Source organism: Astatotilapia calliptera, chromosome 11 (genome assembly GCF_964374335.1).
Source record: "Astatotilapia calliptera chromosome 11, fAstCal68.1, whole genome shotgun sequence".
NCBI classification, from domain to species: domain Eukaryota; kingdom Metazoa; phylum Chordata; class Actinopteri; order Cichliformes; family Cichlidae; genus Astatotilapia; species Astatotilapia calliptera.
Window position 1 is genome coordinate 23,181,887 of NC_137432.1, and position 16,291 is coordinate 23,198,177.

The 16,291-nt window shown below is 38.8% G+C and overlaps 1 protein-coding gene across 7 annotated transcripts; it reads right to left on the reverse strand.

Moving 5' to 3' along the window:
* Positions 1–407: 407 nt before the first annotated feature.
* ca14 (carbonic anhydrase XIV) lies at positions 408–16,089 on the reverse strand. Of its 7 annotated transcripts, none has more exons than XM_026185146.2 (14): positions 15,891–16,089; positions 15,633–15,656; positions 12,159–12,338; positions 11,790–11,935; positions 10,283–10,378; positions 10,086–10,152; positions 9,582–9,739; positions 8,496–8,622; positions 7,642–7,665; positions 7,415–7,499; positions 7,197–7,238; positions 6,160–6,213; positions 1,569–5,684; positions 408–1,374 (listed from the first exon to the last, which is right to left on the reverse strand). In XM_026185146.2, exons 1-13 carry the CDS (start codon positions 15,958–15,960, stop codon positions 5,672–5,674), a joined length of 1,086 nt encoding a protein of 361 aa, XP_026040931.1. In that variant the 5' UTR covers positions 15,961–16,089; the 3' UTR covers positions 408–1,374; positions 1,569–5,671. The 7 variants fall into 7 exon arrangements, with proteins under 7 accessions (XP_026040931.1, XP_080164444.1, XP_026040933.1 ...); XM_080308318.1 differs by having other exon boundaries at positions 1,569–4,606; positions 5,513–6,213; XM_026185148.2 differs by having other exon boundaries at positions 1,569–4,606; positions 15,891–16,087.
* Positions 16,090–16,291: the final 202 nt, after the last annotated feature.

Here is a 16,291-nt window from a genome sequence, read left to right on the forward strand (position 1 = left end):
ACCCATTTGGTTAATTTGCTGGAAGGAAGAACAAAGCAAATATTAATTTCTTGAATTTTGAAACTGAACTACTGGTGTGACGAGACTTCTTGTTATGAATGTATAATAAATATATCAGCTGCTCCAAACAAAGCTCACCCAAACAATAGTTATTATCAGTCTTCTGTGCAGCTTGAATGGGTTTGCTGTCTAATTGCTGCACTTTCACTGTAGCTTTTGTGGACTAATTAGCAGGCAAATCAGTTAAAACAAGACAAATCTAGAGACACAATCTTCACATGGTTGTCATCTACCTCATTTGTAAACATGAATCACTAACTACTGGTATTTTAAAATAAAAGACATGGATGGATTGGGGCGATTCGTTGAGTTTGTGTCAGAGAAAGATGAAAGAAAAATTCCTGCAGTTGCTTTTTGAGAATTTTTATTAAATTTACTCTTCATGGGCTCATAATTTAGCACCAATAATTTTATTTTTGAGTCAGTCTCAAGAGACCACTGTTGTTATTCAAACCCTGCACACCATGTCTGCCATGTCCACAATCAAATTATTCAAATCAAACTCATAGACAGATCACCTGAGCAGTACATGCATAAAAAAGTAGCAACATTTGTTACAAAAATCCATCTTTAAATAACTGAATACTTGACTTTTTTGGTTTGTTTTAATATTGCTTTGAAGTCAGAAACTCCAAATCAAATTTCATGACTGAAATGTGAACTGAATTGAAAAGCCTTCAGATAAAAAAACAAAAACAAATCCATAACATTTAATTAATCAATTTAAAAAAAGCTTATAAGGAATAACAAAGTAAACAACAACCAGAGCCATGTCGTTTTTAAGCTGGGAGCATGGCTTATCCTGGGGTCCTGGCAGGCTTTGGCATTGTTATCAGGCTTCAGGTTCGTGGGGTTTCCCTCAAAATGGACCGGCACACACTCGTTGTCCAACACTTCACAGGCCAGGATCAGGTGTTTGGTGTCCTTTTGGACACTTTTGATACCACAGGTGTCCTTAACACTTCTCACTGTGACAAAGGTGAAAGGCTGCTGGCTGATGCACAGGTTATCCTTGTACGTCTTTCCTCCATTCTTTGAGCAGACGGCCTTCACCCTCTTCAGTTCCTTTGGATCAAGGAAGGACTGTGTGGGTCTGCTACAGTCCCCGATATTCTTAATGTAACTAAACCACTCATTTTGATCAAGGGTCGTAGGAGTTCCATTGCGAACGTGGCGATCCATGAAGGTTTTGAAGCCTTTTTTCCAAGTGGAGAGCTGGCAGGGAGCATCGCTTATGGCAACAGTTTGATGTCCCAGAAAAAGACAGACGGCAAGCGAGAGGTAAGTCTTGGGAGCAGCCATTACCCAGCGGTCCTGCAGAGAGCGAGAAGAGTTATCAAGCAGCTATAAAGAAGTCGTGAACAAACACGTTACAGCTTTTCGCTGAACAGTACATAAAAAGCAGCAGAATTAGCGACAGAGCCACAGCTGACTGTCTGTGCAGTTTTTAAAACATGAAAACGGGAGCAGAAGTAGAAAACCGCTGCTTATTTGAGACAACTTCCTACCTTTGGCAGCTGCTGGTTCTTCTGTGAGATATAGAAGTGAAAGAGCTCCAGATGTGAGACGACTGCGCTGTCTTTCAGTTCTCTGTGCCGTAGGAGTGGCCAGAACTTGTGCATTACATAAGGCCGACCACATGGCTATGCTTCAGAGCAGTGATTGTGGAGAGGAAGGTGATCCAGTGACTGCTATAAATACTAAAGGTCCAGTGAGCTATTTTGGCTACTCGCTGTCTGAGTCTGCTGCATTGAAGGGCTGCTTTTTGTAACACGTTAATTTAATTATGCAGATTATTATCATGTTTCAACCGATACATCACTGTCTCTGTTTTGATAGCCTAGCCTATGTTCCTGCAGACGTGACCTTTCAATTATAAATCAGCTGACATCATAGTCAGCGTAAATTATAGTTAAGATTGAAACACAGGAATACTTAAAATTGCTTGAGATGTCATCAAAAGTCAGAATATGTTACAAATGAAGAAATCATATCTCATATACAGTGGCTTGCAAAAAGTATTCTGCCCCCTTGAACGTTTCCTCATTTTGTCACATTACAGCCACAAACATGAATAAATTTGATTGTAATTCCACGTGAAAGATCAATACAAAGTGGTGTACACGTGAGAAGTGGAACGAAAATCATACATGATTCCAAACATTTTTTACAAATAAATAACTGGAAAGTGGGGTGTGCGTAATTATTCAGCCCCCTCAGTCAATACTTTGTAGAACCACCTTTGCTTCAACCACAGCTGCCAGTCTTTTGGGGTATGTCTCTACCAGCTTTACACATCTAGAGACTGAAATCCTTGCCCATTCTTCTTTGCAAAACAGCTCCAGCTGAATAATTACGCACACCCCACTTTTCAGTTATTTATTTGTAAAAAAATGTTTTGGAATCATGTATGTTTTTCGTTCCACTTCTCACATGTACAACACTTTGTGTTGGTCTTTCACGTGGAATTCCATTAAAATTGATTCATGTTTGTGGCTGTAATGTGACAAAATTTGGAAAAGTTCAAGGGGGCCGAATACTTTTGCAAGCCACTGTATATGTGATTGAAATAAATAATTTATATTTTTATATTAAATCCATGAAATTTAACATCAAATAAAGAAAAGGGGTTAATGAGATCAGAAGATGTTTGAATGGCTTCGCTTTCGTAAGTGAAGTGTAACCAAACTTCCTCATTGTCTTTTCTCGCTTTCATCTGAGTTGTGATCTAATCTTCAGGCCTCCAGAGCACAAAACAACTGTGACATTAAACACACGTTTATGTTCATTCAAATCTGATTAATACACATAAAGCTAAGAAGGTCTTTTCAGCTGATTTTGCTGTGGTTCCACAAAGAGAGCAGGCCATAGTGAAAACATGGGGACCATAATCTCCTCTAATTTACTGGTACTACCAGTATCAGTCCTGGTATCAGTCATGACTCTTAAACAAATCATAGGTGTCATATGTTGTCACTGCAGTCTTCAGGAATGATCTATGTCATGTGCAGCTGGTCACGTGTACGGTATGCTTTCATAATAAAGCTCCGTTGGATTGCACCCTCATCATGATCTCGTCAGCACGTTTGAGTTTAACACACAAGGCCCAGGAAGCAGGTTTGTGTCTCCAGCAGGAATCAACACAGTGTCCTTCTGCTTACTAAGCAACCATGTTAACCACTACAATCCAGAGACACCTCCAGCTTTAAGTGTTTTACTGGTGTAGTATTTTGCATCATGAACACACACGTTACTCTTTTTGCTGATATGTTACTTCATTTAAGAAAAATGCCTAAATAAGTTTGTTACATTTCGGTATCAAATATCAAAAGTGCCTCTTCAGTCTTTTTATTTTTTCTCTGCAGATGTGAAAGCACCCTCCACCTCAAGTAGGAAAGGCAGAGGAAACAAAATTAGACAGCCTTGCCTCGCAGCTGTCAGGTTGTATGACATGAATATGACACGTGGCTCTGCTGCATCATGAACAGTTTTGTCCTGGCCCACTGCTCCATCTCATGATTTCAGATAAGACACACAATGGCCATGATATTTTGGGTTAGGAATTCACTTTTTATGGTTAGGGTTAAGGTGAATGAATAGGGAAAACTTTATGTCAAGCAGCATCCTCAAACTTCCACAGCTCTCAACACTTCTTACTTGATCACATGCAATCATGCAAAACCACTTTGTGAGCCAGATATTAACACGCGGTCATATGTAATCAAGAATCGGCAAGTTTGACATTCAGGTGTTTTAATGTGGTGTCCATGTTGACAAGTTAGCTGAAAACAAACACATAAAGAGGACGTATAGCACCCAAACCCTCGATGGAATAACTAAATGCACATAAATAAAACTGATTTACAACAAAATCTGCTGATTTCAGTTCAGAGCCAGAAATGTTCCGATATCGTGTATTTTATACAAATAAAACCTGCTTCAACTCTCGTGTGCATTGTTATCAAATTTTCTTCAATTCTTAGGTTTTAGTGAAAAATAAAATAATTTTAATTAGGATTATTAATGTGCCAAGTGACGTGTGCTTACAGTTCAAAGAACAAAGTGAACAGATAAAATACCGCCCCACTGTGATAAAAACAACAGAATGTTTATCCCCCAAAGTATTTACATGAGTCGGTCATATATTCCAGCCATGCATGAGCCATACCTGAAAAAACCCCAGCAAAACTGCATATTTACACCAACTGCTCCCTGTGCAAACTGAGGAAATGTCATACGCCAGACAGAAATGGTCCGGGCAGCAGGTGGCTTCTCCTGTGTCCAAGTCCCTTCGCTTTTTTCATAAGCTGCTCCTTCTTCTTTTAGCGTTTTGTAAATGATAAAGTAAAAACATGTTGCTTCCTCTCCCCTGAGGAGATGTGGATCAGCAATAAACTCACTGATGAGAGGGACAGTGTTTGATGTTGCTGTGAGCTAGGGCACACTCTGAGGTGACAGCAAGGACTCTTCTTTCTTTTCTGCTTCTGAAGTCGAGTTCATAGCCATGTCTTGTTTTTCCTCTTTTTCCTTCTCTGAATCCTTTGTCCTGAAACGTCAAAGCGAAGAGTTATCCCCACCGATTAATCGCACATACTTCAAAACTTCTCAGACAGTTTTTTTTTTTTAAATGTCAGTGTAGTTTATCCAGAAGAGGTCGCTCCTTGTCCAAAAATACAGCTCAGCCCCGGTAAGGCTCCATTATATGATTAAAAAACAAAAAAAGAAAACTAAAAATGATCAAACACGGGTGTTTTAGGAACCTATGAGGGCAGGGGATAAATTAGTAGAGTCAAGAGAAAATAAACTAGCAGAGGGGGACATGTAACAAAGGATGCCCACTGGATTTACTGTGTCATTGTCATGTTTCAGTACAGCAAGAGTACATTTTTTTCATCACATATTTTGGATATACTAATGACATTTTGCTTTAAATGTATATAAATATCCGTCTATCCTTATCCATTTTTTCCACTTGAGTTCAGGGTCACAGGAAGGAGCTGGAGCCTATTGCAGCTGTCATAGGGAAAGAGGTGGAGTAAACAAGCCCCCATTCATATAAATGTCCTGGCAGTTCATTCAGATGTCGTAACAGAAGCTTTAAGAATCTGTGGATATATATCCTGTCTTTCAGGTTGGTCATGTCATATCAACTGCCATGTAATACTATAAAACGCATTCATAGAGTTGAAAAGTTATGGTATAAAAATGTATTGTCTTTTTTTTTTCATTTCCTTCCAGCTTTACTCTGTTTGGGAAACATTAAACATGTGATCTAATGCAATCCAACACAGAAGCTGTGTCAGGTTACTGAAGCAGGTTGCTGGGGCTGACAAAATACTATTAACACCTTTCAGTAAAATGCATTTCAGTTCAGTTCAGGTTTATTTATAAAGTATCAGATCACAACAGTAGTTGCCTCATGGCGATTTATATCGTAAGGTAAGGAGCCTACCGTAATGCAGAGAAAAATCTGGTCCAGCCTAGAAAAACATGCACAGTCGGCCCCCTTATAGCTTCTGTGCAGAAATGTCAGTGCATTTAGAAGAAATCAGAGGTTGTGTCCCCAGAAAGCCTTGATGTGCCATTCAGACTCTAGTGGATCCTTGTGTTCTCACGTTGTTACACTGGTTTAAAACACAAGAGTATTTAAAAATGGAAAGCTATCAGCTATTCGCAAGAGCAGCGAATGATGAAAAGTTTCCTGTTGCCACTTTAAATCAACTAAACTTTAGCCAGTAGAGACAGATATTATTATTCCTTCCCATGTAAATTTACAGTTTAAGAGACAGTCCAACACAGTCACGTATGTATCCAGTGAGCACTGAGTACATTAGAAGACAGAGGACAGAACTCTAACACCTAAAACTTTAGGATTAAGGACTACTCTTCTTACTAATGACAGATGTTTAAGAAATTCTAACTGTACTCTGGAGGCTTTCTTGGAAGTTAAAATGTCTCACAGTCTTTAGTAGGTACTCTAAGAATGTCTAACTCATGAGGATAAGTTATTGTGAATAGGTGGTTAAAAAAAGAATAAACTACGTCTGAGAGGTTGAAATTAAAGTTTTGAGGTCAGGGGTCATAATTTTGAACAGTGACCTTGGCATGGGAGCAGGCCGGTTATTGTGCAGGACATCCCAGCTAGAGGTAGAGCTGTCACAAGATCAAAAGATGGAATCACATGACAGGAACAGAAGAACAAAACAGAGAGTTAACATTTCAAAGAGGCTGTATGCAAGTGTTTTCTTCCCACTGTGCTCTCGTTAGTCTGAGGGACTGGAGATGAGATTTTAATGTAAAGTTTAAAGCAGATTAACAAAATGAAAGCTGATGGTTTCCCAAACTCCTCGAGGGATCTAATAATCCATTTTGAGAAGCGCTGAAGAAAGCAGTGAAGATGTTAGCTCTTTCCCCCATGAAGACAACATTTGACGACTTCCGCTGTACCATCGTTGATGAGGTTTGACACCTGAGTGCATATTATTTATATACACCCCCCCCCCCCCACCACCACCACCACCACCACCGCCGACACAAACACCCAGTCATCCTGGAAGAAAGCCCTCAAATATGACAGAAACTGTTCAGCACAAAAAAGAGAGACAGTGTTTACACATAGTAGGCATCCAAGGGGAAAAGAGTTAAATCGCTCGGGCATGGGAAGAGCTCATACTTTCATTAATCAGTGGTAATCATGAGAGAAGGCAGCGAATTATGAAATAGGCATGTTATTGCAGCAGAGGTCAAAGGATCGGATTATTCCCAGCACTGATCTTAGTGCTAATTTTATCTTTTCATTTCTTTCTTTACATTTCTATTACAGCCCAACCAACACTGGTAATGGTAAAAATGATCATATTTAAGTTAAAACCATCTGATATTGTAACTAAATCAAAATATATCCACAGTTTTGTCCATGCCAGTGTATTCGTTGGACTCTAATTTATGTCTGCTTGTCAGCATACTGTAATTAATGATTTATATGTAGATTACTATGAGATCACCATTGTTTTCATTCACAGGGATCGAAAACAGAATGAATATGTCTATAAGCCGATCCAAGATCTGCGCTGAGGACGCCCGACACAGTCAGTGCTAGCCAAAAGCTCTGTCAGTATTCAGGTCAGGTAAAGCACCTGTTTACCACGACTGCTTCAAATTGGAGGAGTTTAAAAAATCTGCCAAGAGAAAGGAGTTGGAGTGAGGCGATCCCCCCCAAAGTTTCTACAGGTAAACAGTAAAGTGAAACCAAAAAGAAAAACAGAAAGACCACAATGTGCTTTTGAAAGAGTGGAAAGAAAAAACAGCAACGAGACTATGGAAATCACGAAGCAATGCAGTAAAAACCTTTTACCGTATTGTCTTCACGATGAAGCGAACGATAACCGCCAGGCCTACACAGCCACACATCACTCCTATCACTATGGCTGTTACTTCTCCTGCAGGGATGACCACAGAGACAAACAGGAAAGCAATAAAAAGTGAACAGAAATACAGAAATAAAGCAATTCAGCGAATTAAAAAAGCAATTCTACAAAAAGTGACAGCAAAGATATGCATGGAAATAACTGCTAGTCTTACCAGACGAGAGCTCCTTCCCCGATTCTACAAAATACAGAATAAATAATCATTTTGTTATTTTTCGTCTCACACGGAGCAACCAATCGGTTTATCTTGACAGTATCTGCTGTTCAACTCGTAGTGTTGTGAAATGTTATGTCCACTCAGTCTTGCTGCCTTTTCAAGAGTGCTGATATCACAGGCTTTCCAGTTCAGCCACTCATTACAATGAGCATTTTACACAAATTCTTTCTCCTTTGTTTTTGTCTGCCACTCTGTCTCTCTCTTTCACTTCTCTCTCTGTCTCTTTTTCCTCTTCCCTCTTCTCTTGCGATTACAATGGAGACAGTGTTCAGTTTCTAAAAAATCCTTTTCTCCAATAAGCTTGCAAAGAAACACTTTTTCCTTTTCCATCACTTCCCCTTATTCTCTCTCTTTTTCTCTTTAATCATGCCATCCTAAGGTTATTGTCTCTCAAACAAAATCACCGGCAATCATTAGTATTCCCACATTTCTCCTCACTTTTCACGCTTTAAATACATTGTACTAATTGCTTGCTTTGCTCTACATGGTCACCCACTGACTTTATTGTACTCATTGTTCTTTGTATCACGAGCAGCAGATTGGCATTACAATCACTCAGTGTAGAAGGGCTAAAGTGGGGTAACACTTCAAAGCAGACTGGCTGCGACCTGTCCCAAATCTGCATTTCTTCAGTCTGAAAGGCTAAAAAGAATATTCTGCTAATATTCTAACCAAGTACCATTTTTCTAAGTGCTCATATGCAAATATGTGACTTCCTGTGCACCACAGCAACATGAAAGAGAGAATTTCATGTCTCTTTTAATTATCTGGTTGTAGTTACTCTGTCTGACCTGCAGAAAAGGAGGTGAAGATGACTCTGTGGTTGAGTGGCTGTGTTGCACGGTAGTTGTCCTGCAGCAGCATCCTGTCTGGTTCTTCAGCTTTACTGGAGTAAAGGATTTTCTCCAACTTCAGCAGCTGGAGTGGAGAGATAAAAAGGAGAAGAAGAGCAGTTACACTGAGTTCTAGACTGCACGTGGAAAGCAAGTTTATATCCTTCTGGTAGAATAAAAGCTGTCAGTTATAGTGTAGTGCTGAAAGTTAAGTCAAAGTCACAAAAACATTCCAAGTTTACACTTTCTGTTACAAATAAAGAAAATATAACACTGCTGGAGTAGGACAGGATTTTCTGGACCATATGCAGGCAGCTCCTCGGCCAGTATTTAGTGCTGATATGTCTGCCTGGGACATGCTGGGTTGATGTTCTCATCAGAGGCAGATACAACCAATGAGCATTGCACAGCTGCAGGATGCACTCATCACATCCACAGGAAGCCATAACATGTCTAAACAGGTAAATATGTTGTTGGTAAGATAATGTTTTGTTATCTTAAAGGGATAATAAGTTCTGTGAGATATGTTTTTACATATATTTATCATGATAAAAAAAAATAAATAAATAATGGATTGGATTTTATATAGCGCTTTTCAAGGCACCCAAAGCGCTTTACAATGCCACTATTCATTCACACACTGGTGGAGGCAAGCTACAGTTGTAGCCACAGCTGCTCTGGGGCAGACTGACAGAAGCGAGGCTGCCATATCGCGCCATCGGCCCCTCTGGCCAACACCAGTAGGCGGTAGGGTAAAGTGTCTTGCCCAAGGACACAACGACCAGGACAGAGAGCCCAGGGATCGAACCGGTGACCTTCCGGTTACAGATACGCTTCCCAACCCCCTGAGCCACGGTCGCCTCATGAAAAAATAATACATTTCACTTTGATTTTAAAGTAAAAATAGGATTAATGTTGTACTCAATATGCTCAATCGACCTGTTTCATATTAGTGAGGAAAAACATAACTAGCTGAGCAAAAAATGAGGCATGTTTGTTCTCTTTTTGCACTGTTTAGAGATTAGAGATTTTAGATGTGCAGACCTGGGCTACTGAGATTTGAACCCTTTTATGGAAAAGGGTCCAGATAACACTCTGGTGGCACGGCGGTGTTGTCAGGGAGCCGTTGTATCGATAGTATCGCCCAAGATCCTCAGGAAGCAAAGACTGCACGTCAAAGGCTGGGATGAACGCTTTCTGGTCTGATTATGGATGAAAGGAGAAGAAGAAATGTGTAAATACCCTTTGCAGCTTTTGCTCCTAAAATGTGGAATGAGCTATAGCTGGAGGCCAGGCAGGCTCCATCTCTCGCTGTTTTTAAAAACACACCTTTTCTCCTTGGCTTTGACCCAGTGTGAGTTTCTCTCTTAAACTTTTACCCTTTGTATGCACCTGTACTATTTCTAATGTTCTTCAGCTCCTATGTATTCACTTATAGCTGATTTATTGTTTTATTTTTGTTCTCGTATTTTTTGTAAAGCCCTTTGGTTAGCTGTTTTCTTGTTTTAAAGTGCTTTAGGAATAAAGTGGAAGTGGAAGAAGACTTACCTGCGTGCCTGATGCGACTCAGATAGTTGAGGATGTTGTTAAACGCCGGGTTTGTCTCCTCACCTGTCTGGGAAAAGTCGGGCTTAAATGATCACTAAAATGCTCAAAAATATTCCAGCTAATGAGTGTAAGATTTACACCTTTTACTTTTTTATGATTATATGGATAGCTGCTGTGTGACAAAATTGTTTCATTACCACAATGAGAATTCCTAAAACAGCCAAACCGTCTTTCTGGGTCATCGCTGCAGACATGTTTGGGTAGAGCTCAGAGTTGTAGTGCACCACATGGAGCTGGAGGGAGTAGGAGGACACGCAGTATTTTTAAAAATTCACTCTGACAAGGAAGAAGGCGGCAAAGAGAGGCTTGGGTTTAAAACTGACAGACAGAAAAAGCTGGATGCAAACTCAGTCCTGAAAAGCACTGAAATGTCTCATTATGCTGTAAAAGCCCAAATGCCAAGTTCATTTTTAAAAAATGATAATTGTCCTTTTCTTAAAGGTGTATCTATATTCAGCTCACCTTCATCCTTACTCCACTCTTTTACCTTCTTTCTTCTACCTTGTTCACTCTTTCCAAATTTTATTCGGTCACCTACTCGTGTCGTTCCCTCTTTTAAATTCTGTATTTTTTTTTTAATTAACATTAAATCAACACAAATGTTTCTTGGATGTCATTTCCCCCCTTAGCTTCTCGTCAGTGGGCTGTTTCATTATCACAGTAAACCAAAATTAAATCAACAAAAAAGTGACACAAAGATTTAAATATAAAATATAAGAAGATCTTTAAATATACCGATGCAATTCCAAAAATAAATAATTGTATTTGTTAAAATAACATTTATCTTTATAGGAGGGTATATTATATATTTGTTATTAATATGTTATATTTAAACAAATATTTATATAATCTCAATCATCACTAAAAAATGAAAAACACAATCAAAAATAGTTTATCAGAGAATATAAAAAGTCTCTCATTTAATTGTGTCAATTTTTAGTTAAATGCTTACTGCATTTACTGCATGTGCCAAAGATAAATAGATACATTTTTAAAAAGAGAGTTGGGTTTTTTTCACTTTTGATAGAAAAATAACTGAATTGACTGCTAATTCTCAAAGTGTTTTTCTATCAATCTTTGTCTGTCTTTTTGACTATTACTTAATTAAAAAGTAATAGTTGTAGCACAGCCGTTTTACATAGTTTTATGCACGCGAGAGGAAGCGATGAATTTCTTTGTGACTATTTCCATCTGCAAATTCACACATTTACTGCTGTAATTGTTGATACATATTGTGTGTAGTCACATATTTGTAACCAAGAAATCTGCCTGCCGTCATGCTGCCACAGAATTTGGTGTGACATGCACATTGCTTAATTGTGTATGTCACACATGTAATGGCAGATTCCAAGAAAACCTTTTTACACAAGTGTGTCTTACATACATGTTAAATCAGCTGAAAAAAACTTTTATATTTATAAAAATATTTGTCTTTATATTTATAAATGAATGAATAAACATCTTTATACTGGTCCTTGTTGTTTATTTATTCATTTATTTATTATTATTAATTTTTATATTACAAATCTGTTTAGTCCATGCTATGTTAAGTGACGCATCATGTATTGTGGGTGAGTTTCATATTTACTTTAACTGTATGTGTGTGGTTACTGGTAGTTAACAGTCAGATGTGTTTAAATGTACCTCTGCATCTGCACTCAGTCCGTTAATGGTGTGTTCACTGCCTCCGGGACTTGGGCCGTCATTGCCCCAGTGGAGGTGCATTTGTATGGCTGTAAAGAACCACGGCAGCCCCCCGAGTCCCATCCATTCTGGCAGTTCAATCACCACTGATGGAGAAATAAACAACACTGGTGACTTGTTTCTAGGAAAGTGTATAATGAGAATCTATAATTTTAAAAGTGGATATAAAAATGGAAAGTTGCAAGTCATCTCTTATTAATCTCCTAAAGTAATTAATGAGCTATAAAAGTTTGCTGACCACATCTGACTCCAGTATAAACAGGCAGACCGTAAAACTGGAACGGGAAATGAGCTGGCTGCCAAAGTTACCTGTGTGTCCGTTATTGTACATAGTGAAGGGTTGGTTGCCGTGCTGGCTGTAGCCCAGCGGAGTCACAGGGATCAAACTGGGGTCGTATTTAGCCTGCGTGGTCATCACATCAACTGGAGACTGTGAGGTACCACCACAATCCGGGAAATACTCTGACCACTCACTCTGGCCGACTAAGCCTTTGACAGAGGAAAGGCCGTTACACTGACGTCATTCAATCACACAGCTCACTGGCTCAGTGAAAAGCTTCTATTGATGTATCTCTAATTATGCAGAACAATTATTCCTCTATGTGCTCTTTAGGTTCACAGGCTCGTGGCAAAAACATGCACACATCCAAATATTTATGTGCCTTTGATAAAAGCCACCACTGCTGACAGTGCAGGACAATCCTGAACCAGTTTTGTTAAAACAGTCTAAATAACTGAAAACTGTTTGTTCAGAGAAACATTTCTATTTCTACTGTATTGAATTAACTCTACTGTCAAACACATTTTTTTTTTAAAAAAAGGCTGGAAAAAATACAAACATGCAGGGAAATGGATCTAAGCAATGAATCAAAGAAATCAGCACCGCATTAATTTTTATTAACCAGAGCAGTGGATCAACTGCTTAATCAACGTTGGTTGTCACCTGAGGGGATATATTCTAACCCAACTTTGAATGTCTGGTAATATTTATTTGTCCTAATATATTTATTTGTCACTCGTTTAACATTACGTAATTGTTTAATTAACACAAATAATAGTAGCGCAGTGTCTTTTTTCATATTTTGCATGACCACATTAACCATGTTGGGCTCTTACTTGTCAGACTCCTCATAAATCAGTATGGGCATGATCGCATATTGAATGAGGAATGAGTGAGGAGTTGGAAAGACTTGTTTTTAGTTTTTTGGACTCTTAGACCTTTGCTTTGTGTGTGTTTCTTAGTGTTAGTGTTGGTTCTTGTAGCATAAATAATGTTATTCTAGTGATGCTGGTGCCTCGTAAGGCTCAAATTGATCAAAACATATTAATACAAAGGTTACTGAGGGGCTACTCTGTTTATTACTTAGTAGATTTAAAATATCAACATTAAAAAACACAAAAGCAGTAATATGTGTTTTCTGATTACTAATAATATGTGTTGATGATATTTGCTACTAAACAGCTAGTTAATGCAGATATCTGTGGTCAAAGAGACACAAAACATAAATAAACAAATAAACCATGTACAATAGATGTGCAATGATAGATAAGATTATAAAATTACTTCTAATTTAACAAAGTGCATTATGATTGTTGATGAGAGTCCATTTTTTCATAAAATACAGTGCTTTTTAAAAAACATAAATACTATATTTGTACTATGAGTAAATTCCTACAGCTATGTAAAAAAAACCCATTAAAATTGCTTCTTCTTTTTTTTATAAAATGTGATGCTTAATTTTGGATGGTTAACGTAGATGATGGTAAATTCTGGAAAAACCATTGTTGTGGCACTGATAATTACTGACTTGATTATTGAATGACAGTGTCAGTATTTTATATAATTATAACCTGATGAGCATGAAAAACAAAGTATATAATAACCTGTACAAGATTCAGATATTTTTGCTGGCTTCCATAGGAAATTACTATGAAATGTTGGTCCCCTGCTCACATAATATCTAATATGTAATATCTGTTAATGTATAAAAGATTAAAGAGTATTAAGATTAATTATTTTTAAAGAATTTAATGGAAAGATGGACAGAGATACGCTGAGAAAGAAACTGAGGGAGAGGAGGGTAGTTGAGGCCTGGGTTCACTGAATTAAAAAGAGACTGGTCTATTCTATTGCACGATAAAAGAAACTTAGAAAAGAGGAAAGAGAAAGAGCGACATGTGAGTCAAAGAACCTGAATTTCAATTGCAAAGCGAGGAATGCTTTAGAAAACAGGCACACCACTGACACCTTTTACACACAAAAATGCAAGGTCTGTCATGTTATTTGCAGCTGTAGGTTCACTGATTCTGTGTTTAAAAGCACATTATACCTCTGCAAAACCAACACTTCCTCTGCATAGACACAGTAAATTCAGAAGGCTTTGTTTACACTCAAACACACAGAAATTGAGGAATTGAGGAGGGGACTTGACATTAATTATGTAAACGCATACCACATGTCCACTCCCACTGCTTTCTCCATGTCTCCATGTAACCCCCACCTTGCCCTCTCTAATCTGCCAAATGCCCACTGCCCCTCACTAGCTACTCTTCACAGCAAAGAACTTCAAAGTCTTGCAGCCCCCTAACTGGTTGTCATGGAGGTCTCCATGGTGACTGGAGGCGAAAATTATGACCCCCATGCACCCACCCTACCTCTCAAAGCATGCTACAACCGGCCTGAATGCAGCTAAAAACAAAGACACATTGAGAGGGTGATGAGGAGATCACCGACTTTCCCTTAATTGTCTCTAAACTCCTGTGAAGACAAATCTCTGACATCAAGTGATTCTCCACTTCACAACCTTGTGCTTAATAAAAACTGATTTTCTGCATTAGTAAACACACCGTATGTACTGCAACACAATCTTACAGTCGTCTGCCTCTATATCCAGTATAATAAGACCTAGACACACATGTATATACACTATCTGCCTCCTGGTACAGACTCTAAAGTTTGCTGTGTATTCTGCATGTACTGTATATCAGTGCTGCTCTCCTGAATACATGCAAAGGGTGCTAATCTGTGCACCCCATTCATTCCCACAATGTCTTTGTCTGCAGCATAGGCAGCCAGTGTGCCTCAACAACACAATAAACACATAGGATATTGTGCGCTGCAACAATACACTGTGCGATTTGCTTTGCTTTAGCTTCATTCCGTCCCATCTCCCTTGCTCTGTCCAACACACTCATCTTCGTGCACCTGCCTCTCTCCCAGTCAGCCTCTCTCTCAGGCTTTTTCTAGCTTTCTTCCTTTCAACCGGCCTCCACCCACCCCTTCATCATCTCTGTGTGGCTGCTGCCCTCATGCCAGTTTGCTGAACTGTAACTAATACAGAGAAGGGGAAAAACAGAGGGAGAAAGGGTGGAAGATATGGGAGGGGAAGACCTAAATCCTACCCCAGTTACAGAAGCTTTTACCAGAATTTTAACATTTTAGAGATCCAGATTTAACATGTGCAGCCAAGCAGGTGAAAACCCTGCTTAGTTGTTTCATGCAAAACTTGTGCAAGTCTTTGATGTCATCAGATTAGATTGCGTAGTGGATTACACATTAAACTGTACGAAATGTCTCTATTTGTTTTCAGGTCATTACAAAATTGACTTCAGGACTTTGCTCCTTATTTTTAAAGTGCTAAAAAAACAACAAAAAACAAACAAACAAACAATTGCCCCAGATATCTAACATACTCTAACCATAAATCTAGACAATGTTGTGCTAACTATCACTCAATAAAATAATCTGTTTTTTAATGAGCTACATTGGGAACTTGAACTTACCAGAGTAAGTCCAGGTGATTTCCTCTGAAAAAAAACAAAAACAAACAAAAGAGAAAAAATTCCTGAAATTTCTGTTTTGGTTAAACCAAATTTAAAAATTCACTTTGAAAAAAGAAAAGGCAGAGGATAAAAGATAGATCAGGAAATTACTACTTTTCTTCTACTAAGGCTCAAACTGGAAAACCCAAACCATCAAATACCAGAATCAAAGCCAAAAATCTCACATGATGCCCGTTATTATGTTAATTTTCACCTTACCAGCAGCAAGGGCAGGCATCCACTGGAAAAACAGAAGTATTAGCAGCATAAAAAGACCCAAAGTGTCCATGTTATCCCGCTTTGCCCATACACAGTGAATAAGAGCAGACTGAGAGATGAGGAACGAGCAAGAGAGAGAGTGAGAAAGAGAGGAGAGAAAGTGACGGGCTCCAGCAATCCCACCTGCCACAGCTCTGTTTAACAGCCAGAGTGTTGATGTCACATGCTGAATCCACTCAGGCACACAGTGCACTGGTCTCAGCAAGAGAGAGATGAACAGAAAGTATGAAAGAAGACAAAACGAGAAAATCAGGGGCGAGACAAGGCCCGGTTTAGGGATCAGTTAGTGAGAATTCATTCAGAGTTGGAGGCGGAAAAAGACAAAAAGACAGGATGGAGGA

Bases quoted from the DNA above. Each gene is read 5' to 3' on its own strand.
- ca14 (XM_026185148.2), bottom strand. From the start codon at position 15,960: ATGGACACTTTGGGTCTTTTTATGCTGCTAATACTTCTGTTTTTCCAG. The intron at 10,379-11,789 runs GTACATTTAAAC...TACTCCCTCCAG, and splicing joins GACTGAGTGCAGATGCAGAG to CTCCATGTGGTGCACTACAA. The intron at 7,239-7,414 runs GTAAAAGGTTTT...TTCTCTTGGCAG, and splicing joins TTCATCGTGAAGACAATACG to ATTTTTTAAACTCCTCCAAT.